The sequence below is a fragment of the Physeter macrocephalus genome, unplaced genomic scaffold (assembly GCF_002837175.3).
Source record: "Physeter macrocephalus isolate SW-GA unplaced genomic scaffold, ASM283717v5 random_310, whole genome shotgun sequence".
Taxonomy (NCBI): Eukaryota; Metazoa; Chordata; class Mammalia; order Artiodactyla; family Physeteridae; genus Physeter; species Physeter macrocephalus.
Window position 1 is genome coordinate 47,126 of NW_021145613.1, and position 11,306 is coordinate 58,431.

Here is an 11,306-nt window from a genome sequence, read left to right on the forward strand (position 1 = left end):
GGTTTGTTCCATGAGACTAGACCATCTGCCCTGCTCTGGCCATATGGGACTCAGGGACTGAGGGACTAAAAAGAATGACTTTTTGATCACTTTTAGACATGGTCTCAGTGCAGACCCTTGTCACACACTGTAACCTGCAAACCCAGACACTTTAATAGACAGAGGTTCCTCACAACAGCCCTGAGCAGGAAGGGGGACAGATGGCTTCCTAGGCCATTTGTCAGATGAGGAATGCAGAGCCAAGGAAGGAAGCAACTTGCTGAAGGTCAGTGAGGTCGTGCTGAAACCAGGACTCTTACCTCCTAGTCCAGAACCCTTTCCACCAAACATCTGAAGGAACTCAAAGTAGGATCCTAAGCCCCAGATATCTGGGACCCCAGAGCAAGCCATTTCTCTCTGCCCTGCTCCCACAAGGGTTCATTTTGGGCTTGGGGATCTCAAAACATCAAGAGACAGAGATTCTCACACACTCTGGAGGCATCTGACATCCAGAACAGAGGCTTTACTGAAGCAAGGAAAGCAGCACAGGCTCCTACTGAGCCCCACCCTCACCCATCTAGGCTGTTCTACTCAGCAACAGAAGATGGGACCTTCCCACTGCATCAGGACCCCTCCTTGGTCCCCAGGTCTTCCTCCTGGGGCACGTCCCCAGCCCCCTTTGATTCTGGCTTCCTGTGCCCTAGCACGTGAGCTGGGGAGGAGGGGCCAGACTCTCCAGATGCTGGAGTCCTGGCCCTGCCTGTGTCCTGAAACCCAGTTTCTGAAGATACCTGGGTCCCCACAATCCCTGGCACTGTCAGCTCTGGGGTCTCAGGGATGGGAGGGCCCAAGTTATGGAAGCTGTTGCACACTCGGGTGATGGAGCGATGGAGGATGCTGGCACCGTCCGGTGGCCGGCGCAGCCTTCCCTCCACCAGAGTTCGCTGCACACCAGCTACCTCACTTTGCAGTCGAGATACTGTCTTGGTCAGCTCCGTCAGTCTGTTGCCCAGGTCTTGGGGAGGGGTGGAGCGTGGCAGTAGTGATGGGGAGGTCACTCAGAAGATGAGCCTGCCCTGGACCACTTCTACCCTCAGCACAACCCCAGGGGACATTTATGGCGGGGGTCCTAGGCAGGAGAACTGGAGGAAGTGAGGGACTGGCTTATGGCATGTGGGTCAGGTGGACAGGCCGAGTCAGGCGCAGATGAATCAGCAGGACTGGGGTGGTGGTGAGTTTAGAAGATACCAAGAAGGAAAGTCTTATGGACCAGAGAAGGGGTCAGGAGTCATAAGGATGGGAAATTTTCTAATGGGTAGAGATTTGTACATCCACCCCTTCTGCCTTCTTCCCCATCTACACCTGTCCAGCTCATACCCACCCTCAGAGCCCAGTTCTGATTCCACCTCCTCTTTCTCCAGCTTCTGGTACTCTATCCTTCTACCTTCCCACGAGCCTCTCAAAATGGTAGACTCTTTCTCTTCTTTGGGCTCCCACTGCAATTTGTGTCTCTTTTTCTAAGCACTTTCTGCCTAGTGAGATGTTTTCTCTTCCTCAGCAGACTGAAAGCTTCCTATGTGTCCCTGCTGGGAACAAAGGGGACATAGCAATGAACCCTGGTTGAATGAGTGAATGAATGAATGATGAATAAGGTGAATAGTGAATGGGAAAGGAAGTGAATGAGAGAATAAATGAACACAAGAATGAAGGCGGGAATGAAGGATTAAATCAAGTGAGTGTAATAAATGTCTAAACAGGTACGAGGATAATTGAGTGCAAGGGCCCACACGATCTGGGCAGGTTGTGGCTTCCAAGGGTGGGTCAGATGGGGGCCACATAGAGAACTGCAGGCTGGTTGGAGGGGTGTGAGGCTGGGTGTTCCAGCTGAGCAAGGGACAGGAATGGGGAAGGCCTGGAGGGGAGCAACTAACCTTTCCGACGGGTCTCCTCAAACTCCCGCCACGCAGTCTCTATGTAGCGCTGTACCAGAGCCTTGATGACATGAAGCCAGTAGGATCCACGCTCTTCCTCCCCAGGCCCTGCCCCTGCCCCAGGATTGGCCTGGGATGGGAAGACAGGAGGGCGAGAGAGTCTTCACCCCCAGCTTTTCTCTAGTCACTGCATCCTCCCCCAGGCAATAAAGATGGAGGAAAAGTCTGTGCAGACTTTTCTATCCCTGAAGGCCACACATCTAGACCCTCATGCAGACCTGGAAGGTAGTCTGGATGGAGGCCAGAAGGGGTGGAATGGCTGAATGCAAGAGAACCAGGGTGGGAGGTGGGTGAGGGTTAGGACGAGAAGCAGAGTGTGGGTGGAAAGAAATGCTGAGCAAGGCAGAGTTGAGCTCTCTCCTGCCACCAACCCAACCTTGGTTTTCTTGAGTTGAGTTAGTGCAGGTTAACCCTGTCCTTCAAATTCCGCAGAGGGGAGACTAGGGGATGTGGGGAGGCATCTCCTTGGACCAGCTCATGCATATGAGATGGAAATCATCATGCAAATTAGAATGATTAGTTCTGGGTCCAGTTTTAGGCCTCAGGACAGTACCAGGAGGGCAAGTCGGGCATCTGGGGCAGATAAAGGAGAGAGAGAGCAGAGGTGAAGTAGGCAAAGTGCTGGACTCAGAAGACAGGCTCAAATCCCAGCTCGGTCACTTCGCCGCTGTGTGCCTCAAGCAAGCTACTCAACTTCTTCAGGCTGAAGGTCTCCAGATTTAAAGTGGAGATGGTGATAACGCCTACTTCCCAGGCTGGTACTTCCCTGGCATGGAGTAGAGGATCTCTAAATGCTTAGGAAATAATTATTTTTATTTATCTGTATTTATTTAGCTATCTAAATATTTTATAGTTAGCCTATTTACTTTTTTTTTTTCTATTTTTTGGCCTCACTGCGTGGCCTGCGGGACCTTACTTCCCTGGCCAGGGATCAGACCCACATCCTCTGCAGTGGAAGTGCAGAGTCTTAACCACTGGACCACCAGGGAAGTCCCTAGCCTATTTACTTTTATAATGTTAAAAAGCAAAGCCTTTTCTTAAATATTTTAAAAGGAGAGACAGGATTGACAGAGATGGTACAGCAGAAGCATGAGAGAGAATGATGGGTCCTTTCAGCTGCAGAGTATATAAAGCATGTTTCTTGTATAAAATAAGGAATAAGAGCTTTGGAAAAGCCATTTCCCAAGGTGCAGGGTAGGTGGGAGGAGACACCTGATGGGGTCACCAAAGAGCAGGCTAGTGAGGTGGGGGGCAGCTGGAGGAGGGGTGGGACCTCATTGGGGGTTCAGTGGAGGGTGGGGGAGACCCCCAGCTGGCTGGTATAGTGGGATCCATCAGGACTCAGTGACTCCCAGCACAGGCCCAGAGAACTGAATACAACTTCAGGTGAAGATGCTGAGTTGCACCCTAGAGGGGAAGCAGCCCTGACATGGGGTCTGCAAATATGCATCACCTGGCAACCTGGACAGGGCCGGGAACTGGTCTGGGGGAAAGGGTGATAGTTCCAGAATGTGGAGTTTGAGATCCATTAGGGTGTAAGAGGTACCATGCAGGATAGCCTGGAGCCAGGATGCTGGGAACTGGGAACCTTTGCCATTTAGTTTCTTGTAAATGTCATGTTTTCTCCATGCTTTTGCACATGCTGTTTCCTGTGCCTAGAACTCCCTTCTCCACCGTACCTGCCTATCAACCTCCTGTTTATCCTTCAGGATTCTATTCTGCCCTCAAGGTCTCTGGGAAGCTCCCTGACTCCTGAGGCTGGGTCTGGGGCCTCTCCTCCCTGCTCCAATAGCCCCCTGTGCTTCTTTCTATCATAGGTTTGTCATCGTGCACAATTACAGTCCATTTTCTTCTGATGCTCTAGACTGTCAGCACCTCAAAGGAGCACCATTCTGCCTCTCTTTATTTCCAGAATTGGTGTGCTTTGATAAATGTCTGTTAAACAAACTGTTGACCAATCAGATAAGGGAAGGCCTTCCTCACCTGGGGATCCAGGGGCCTCAGAGCTTCAGAGTTGGCCTGTGGCCTCGCAGAGCTGACCTGGAGGCCCTGTCTTAGAGAGACCCTCAGGTAACATGTTTTAAGGGGAACAGATAGGACCCCCTACAGACCTGGCAGTAATGCTATCTGAATTAGCAGGGGGTCCCATGCCAAGCCAGACTGAGTTAGGGAGCAGATAATGAGAGGTAAGTTAGTGCCTTGGAGGCCTGCCCTCCTCTCTCAGGCCTCAGCCACCTTCTAATTTCCAGTTTGTGGGGCATTCTCCCCTTGGCTTTTTAACACGTTACTTTGAAAAACGTTCCACGATATCTTGACCCAGTTTAGGGCAAAAAGTTTTGCCTAAAGCTTATGGGGTTTTGGCGCCTTGGGAGGAGGGTGGCATGAATTTCTGTTCGAGCTGGGTGACACAGGATTGGAAATTTAGGAAATGGCCAAAGCCAGGAAGAGGGAAAGGCAAGCCATATGAGAGAGCAGGAGTTGGGAGCAGGCTTTCTGGGAAACATACCAGGAAAGACAGACAAGCCAGGGGTGTTCAGACAAATGGATGGTATAGGCAATACAGTTGAAGACCCGGTGTGAGGAAGACCCACAGCAGGCAGAGGAGATACTCACAAAGGTGGGGACTGGGGGAGAGTCTGGCTTCTTGGTTTTGCAGCAGGAGCAGCAACAGCAAATGTAGAGGAAAATGCTCCTGAGAAATTGAGATGGAGGGAAGGGGTTAGTTAGAGGACAGGGTCTAGGCTAATGGGCCAGGAGCTGGGATAGGGGTGCTGAGTGCTGGGGGGTTGGGAGTGAGAGCTCTGAGGTCATCACCTGAGAAGGTAGAAGGTAGCCTTGGGGGAGGGCAGGATGTTGAAAGGCAGGGGGCAGCGTCAGGCCCTCTCGGAAGTAGAACAGGTAGAGCTTGGAGCAAGCAAACTTCCACTCCATGTCAGCAGCGTCCTGGGGGCCAGGAGGCAGGGGCTCTGCAAGGACCACTTTGGTGCCTAGCCCTCCTGCCCACTCAGTCTGCCCCATTTCCCCCCAGCCCTCATGTCTCTTCTTCTCCAACCTCTTTCTTCTCCCCATTCTTATCTGCACCTCCACCTATCACCCACATTTCCCCTGCCTGCACCCCCCTTCCTCTCTTCCTCCCCACCATCTTTCATGCTTCTGACATCCAGTTCCGTCCAGACTATTCTCCAGCCACAAAACCTAACCCATCCATCTCCTTCCCTCTCCCTTCTCACGTTCCCACCTACTTTTCCACAACACATCCTTCCTCCCCCCGATAAGATGGAAAGAGCACTAGACTTGTATCTGGAGAAAATAATAACATCATTAAGACCCTCAACCTACAGATGAGGAAAATGAGGCCTAGAGAGGAAAACTTGTCCCGAGTCACAAAACAAGGCAGTAGTGGAGGCAGAGCAGGAACCCAAATGTCTCCACTCCTTGCATCCTATTCCTCTCCATTCCTTTCTCTCTTCCTCCCTCTGGCCTGAGCCACCCTCAGTTCACGCATCTCAATCTTCTGGAAGGAGTTGGTGATCATGGCAATGAGCATGTTGAGCAGCACGTGACTATGACGATGGTAAAGATACCATAGAGGGCCCGGCCCACAAATTCTGGTAACAGAAACTGGGGCATGTCAACCACACTGTGCTCCTCCATGCCAAACATGGTCCAGCACAGAAACTGGAAGGTCTCGTTGAAACTGGCATGGGGGGCTGAAGAGTAGGATGTGAGGGGTGGGAGATGAGCCAGAGTGCCACCCAGACCCACTCCTCCTCACCCTCAGGACCCAGGCAAAGGCGCTGGGCTTCCACGAAGCCCGTTGGACCACTTGTCATTTCTGATCTCCCGCCAGAATTTACTGAGCATATAGCAGTGCCGGGAACAGGTGCTAAGGATACAGCCGTGAACAAGACAAGCACAGTCCGTGTCTTCAAGGACGTTATGTTCTGGGTGGGGATCGGGGGTGAGATGGACACTAACTCTACAAACATTCCTAAATTGTGGCAAGTGCTATAAAGCAGCAGCACAGGATGTTAGGGCCTAGTCTGGGAGCTGGGGAAAACTTCCTTGAAAAACATTCAAGCTGAGCTCTGAAGGTTGAGGGAATCAACCAGGGGGAAGGGAAGGAGATGTGAAGTGTGCCCAAGGTAGGGGAGTCTAGGGGGCATTTGAGGAACTGAGAGACGGCCAGCATAGCTCGTCTCAGAGGGCAAAGGAGAGAGAAGCTCGCGAGAGGGAAGCAGGGACCAACCAGGTCGTGCAGGGCCCTGTAGGATAAAAACAAAGATCCTCACTATGGCCTAGGAGCCTTAGGAAGCTATGAAGAATTCTAAGCAGAGGGGTGACCCCTGAATTACTTTTGATAAGATCACAGTGGCTGCTGTGAGGAGAGTGGAAGAGCAGAAGATGAGAGAGTGGGGGCACGGAGACCAGTCAAGAAGCTGTTGCCATGGTCTGGGTGAGAGAGGATGGTGGTTGGACCACAGAAGCAGCCACCCCTGCTGCTCCAGTTCAAGTCTAGATGACTGCAACAGTCTCCACAGCGGGTCTCTGGCCCCAGTCCCTCTCTCGTCCTTCCATCCTCCACACCGCACTGAAGGTGTTCTTTCTAAATGCTGATCTGATGTGCTGCACTTCTGCTTGTCAAACTTTAAATGCTCCTAACTACTCTCAGTCCAAATGCCCACCATGCAACGTACCTGAGGTTTTTAGCAAAAATATGTTTGACTTAATTAGCTGTCTCCCATAAATGAGCAGGAGGGCTGAGCCTGCCTGTGCTACTGTGGAATGACACCAGGACCCGTGAAGCAGGCTGGGAGGACTAGTTCCTGTCCCTGGCACTAAGATTCATGATTTAAACTGTGTCAGCAGACTTCCTCAACATCTTGAAGCCAGGATGTGAACAAGGATTCTTGGTAAGAGGATTGGTCTGAAAAAAGCCTCCATTTACTTTGGAACCATGAGAAAGACTTGACCAACATCCACAGGCCCAACCATGGGTCCTTCAGGTTCAACAATAAAACCATCATGTAGTTGCACTCAGGAAGAATTCATGATTGAACGATTGCTTGGGAGGCCATCCGGAGCTCCCTGGTCTGCTGGGCAAGCCAGGCTTCTCAGAAGGACCTTCATGAGCTCCGTGACCTGGCCCCTCTACCCTCTCCAGCCTCCCCTCTCAAAATCCCCTCCATGCACCAACCATGGAGGAAGTCTTGCTATTCTCCAAACATACCTCCTTGCCTCGATATGTGCCCCCTTCTGCCCAGAATGCCCTGTACCTTCTCTGAAGTTCACAATCTTTGTAGGTGGAGTCCAGAGTTCCCCTCTCTATGAAGTCTTCCCTGATCATCAAGACAGAGGAAGGGGCTTTCCCTTCTGGTTACCCTCAACATAAGCCCTCCTTCCTCACAGCACTCATCATCTCAAACTGAGCTTATTTGTGCACGTGGCTATCTCCTCCAGGAGACTGGGTCTGGTTCACTTCTATCTGTGCTTCCAGTGCCAGGGACAGGACCTGCTACAAAGAAGGTGTCATAAATGGGTGTGAACTCAAACAGCAATGAATGAATGACTAAGAAAGTGAATGAATTTAAAAAGTGAGTGAATGGGTCTTCCCTGGTGGCGCAGTGGTTGAGAGTCCGCCTGCCGATGCAGGGGACACAGGTTCGTGCCCCGGTCCAGGAAGATCCCACATGCCGCGGAGTGGCTAGGCCCGTGAGCCATGGCCGCTGAGCCTGCGCGTCCGGAGCCTGTGCTCTGCAACGGGAGAGGCCACGGCAGTGAGAGGCCCGCGTACCGAAAAAAAAAAAAAAAAAGTGAGTGAATGAATGAATGAATGAACAATGAATGAGTGAGTGAATGAACAAGGAATTAGTTATTGGCCATATTTAGGGAGAATTGAGTATCAAAAAGAATAATGGGGCTTCCCTGGCGGCACAGTGGTTAAGAATCCGCCTGTCAACGCAGGGGACACGGGTTCGAACCCTGGCCTGGGAAGATCCTACATGCTGCGGAGCAACTAAGCCCACGCACCACAACTACTGAGCCTGCGCTCTAGAGCCCACGAGCCACAACTACAGAGCTCATGAGCCACAACTACTGAGCTCGTGAGCCACAACTTCTGAGCCCGCATGCCACAACTACTGAAGCCCGCACGCCTAGAGCCCACGCTCTGCAACAAGAGAAGCCACAACAATGAGAAGTCTGCACACTGCAACGAAGAGTAGCCCCCAGTCACCGCAACTGGGGAAAGTCCGCGCACAGCAACGAAGACCCAACACAGCCAAATATAAAAACAAATAAATTAATTTTTAAAAAAGAATAATGACTGTAATGGATTATTATATTTTTTAAAAAACTTTGAATCCATAGTGATATTCAAAAAGAGTGGAGAAGGAAGCATTTCTTTATGGAAGAATGCCAGCAAAGAAATGTACAGGGAATGACAGTAATAGAAAATCAGCATCTTGAAGCCACTGTTATAATAACTGATGCAGGTAAAAAATCATCTGTAGAGGGACTTCCCTGGTGGCGCAGCGGTTAAGAGTCCATCTGCCATTTCAGGGCACATGGGTTCGATTCCTGGTCCAGGAAGATCCCACATGCCGCAGAGCAACTAAGCCTGTGTGCCACAAGTACTGAGCCTGCGCTCTAGAGCCTGCGAGCCACAACTACTGAAGCCCGCGCGCCTAGAGCCTGAGCCCTGCAACAAGAGAAGCCACCGCAATGAGAAGCCACAATGAAGACCCAACGCAGGCAAAAATTAATTAATTAATTAAACAAAAATCATCTGTGTATGCTAAATCCACTCAGAGCAAAGTTGCAAGAAAGTGGTCTAGTCACACAGTCTCAACATCTCTCTTTGTTACCACAAGGGTATCTCCTTTTCAATGGAGAGGTTTGCTAGACCAATGGGCCTCATGAATGGGCCTCACCAATGGGCTAAACTGACATTGTGAGCCTCCTGATGGGATATGATGGAAAGTACACATCATCAGTTAGGTTGCGTTCTTGCCAAAATTGCTTAAGTTGAATCTGATCATGAGGAAGAGGTGATTACTAAGCTCCAAGTTCACGGTCCCAGAATCCCACCTGCCCATCCTGCCTCTGCCCCTGAGTACTTCCCCAGCCGCTCTGTCTCCTGCTAAGGCACGTAGACATTGTTGAGGCCGCAGAGGAAGGCGGTCAGGATAATCGTGAGGATGAACATGAACCTGGCAGTGGGGGGGGATGGGGGAGGGTCAGAGCAGGTCTCTTCCCTGGGAGAAGTCAGGCTCTGAGAAGATAGATGGGGGTGATGGCTCCCAGTCTCAGCCTCTACTTGACAAGGATTCAGTGTGGTTATTATTAAGAAGAGAGAAATTAGGGGGTGGGAAATGAGAAGGGATTTAAAGGGTGCTGAAGCAGAAGCTCTCCCTCCAGAATAAAGGATTCTGGGTTGAAACAGTCAAAGCTGGGGATGGGCCAGGCTCCCAGGGAGGGACCGAGATGCTGAGATGTGGTACAGGGATGAGGGAGAGTCACAGAGTCCTACTGGACAGGATTTATCACCAGTGGAGTTAAAGCCACATGTGAGTTGAGTTGGCTGGCAACATGGAAGGCTAGGAGAGTCTCAGGGGCGGGATGGCAAGTTCTCCAAGCTGAGCTGAGCTGAAGATGTTCACAGATGTAACCAGGGCTTTTCCCATCAAGGGCACCCACGCCCATCCCACCTCAGGCAGGGTTTTCCCAGGGAAGCAGGCACGAACAATAGGCTCTGATTAGGGTGAAAGGCCAGGTAGGCTGTAAATGATTAGATGATAATTACCAGGAAGAACAGATAATTCCATGAGTTCCAAGAGCAGTTGTACAGTGGAAACCATCCAAAGGGACCCCTGAGTCCAGTGCCTCACCACAAAGATGGGAAAACTGAGCCCCAGAGAGGGCCATGGAGACAGCAAAGGAACTGGGACTGGAATGCCAGCCAAGGGCTCTTTCTGCTATTATGGTTCCTGATCTTTGGAGTCATGGGCCTCTTTGAGAATTAGATGAAAGTTATAGACCCTCTCTGCAGAGAAATGTACCTTTACATTTACATCCGAAAATTTGCCTGTAGTTTCAGGGTTTCCGAGGTCTCTGGAGCCTGTACAAGCAACCCAGGATAAGAATCCCTGTGCTAACTAGAGCTGGGGAGCTTCAGAAGGAGATCAAGTGGGGTCCATCGGAGGGGAGGACGCTCTGAGCAGGGGCAATATGCACCGGATCATGTCGTCGAGCATCCTGCCATCGGAAATCTGCAGGGTGCCCAGCGACTCGTGGGCTGGCAGGATGTAGGCCAGGCGGGTGAAGCAAAGAGCACCTCAGCCAGGAACTGGTGGTCCTCCGTGCGCCGCTCACTCCGCTCTGTGCAGGTGGAACGGGGTTGAGGGGCTGAGGCCGAGAACCAAGGAAGGGAGGGGACTGGGGGACTCAGGGCTGAGCTGGGAGGCACTCACCAGCCGAGGTGAAGTAGCGGCAGGCAGCCCCGTCCGGGGCATCCCGGCAGTGCCTGTGGGCCAGCCCGGCCAGGAGCGCAAAGGCCGCCAGGTACAGGGACAAGACGGCCATGTCCAGGATGTTCCACCAGTCCAAGAGGTAACTGCACAGGCCCTCGATCCACACTTCCTTACACTCAAACCACAGGAAGCCTGAAGAAGGTGGTAGGGAGCCAGGACAGGGTGAGGCACCTCCTCCGTCCAGGTCAGAGCTGGGTTGCAGGTATGGTTGGTGGGGGGAAACTATCCATGGGGTGGGAGAACTAAAATATGAAAGGCATGAAATGGATAAAATGTAGACGTTTAGTCTGCTTAAGTACAGAGATCTTATGTGAAAATAAAGAGAACTTCTGGCTGATGCAGACTCAGCTGCCACAGAGCCTGTGCCACTGATCCCAGTTGGCTGATAAACTCAGAAAGTGAGTAACACCTTGAGAAGCTGGTTATTGGGAGGGAATGATCGAAATCTGCTTCTCCCTTCCCTCCACCAAATATATATTGGACAACTATTTAAAGACTATTGATTTGAAGGGGCTCCAAATTATCAACCTGCTCATTATCAGCCCGGGGCCCAGGGCCTGACCTGGGGATGGAGGGTCTTTGGGAGCTGGACCCCATTAGCCAGGTGACCCTGCCACGTCGCACCCTTCTCCGTTCCCTGGATACAAGCATGTGCTTTTTTACTCATGGTTCTGTCCACCTAGAAAGCCCTTCCACACCCTTTATTTTTAAATTTTTTTTTTTTTTTTGCGGTACGCGGGCCTCTCACTGTCGTGGCCTCTCCCGTTGCGGAGCACAGGCTCCGGACGCGCAGGCTCAGCGGCCA

General features: G+C 51.5%; 1 protein-coding gene across 1 annotated transcript in view; it reads right to left on the bottom strand.

Annotated features, from left to right (window-relative positions):
- Nucleotides 1-78: 78 nt before the first annotated feature.
- LOC102993620 (short transient receptor potential channel 2-like) overlaps nt 79-11,306 on the bottom strand; it is a 26,700-nt gene continuing 15,472 nt past the window's right edge. The window contains 11 exon segments of the mRNA XM_055082871.1: nt 79-994; nt 1,911-2,040; nt 4,584-4,662; nt 4,785-4,837; nt 4,839-4,913; nt 5,461-5,531; nt 5,534-5,667; nt 9,089-9,181; nt 10,206-10,296; nt 10,299-10,349; nt 10,442-10,633. Of these exon segments, the coding sequence (XP_054938846.1) occupies nt 603-994; nt 1,911-2,040; nt 4,584-4,662; nt 4,785-4,837; nt 4,839-4,913; nt 5,461-5,531; nt 5,534-5,667; nt 9,089-9,181; nt 10,206-10,296; nt 10,299-10,349; nt 10,442-10,633 (1,361 nt within the window). The 3' untranslated portion in view covers nt 79-602.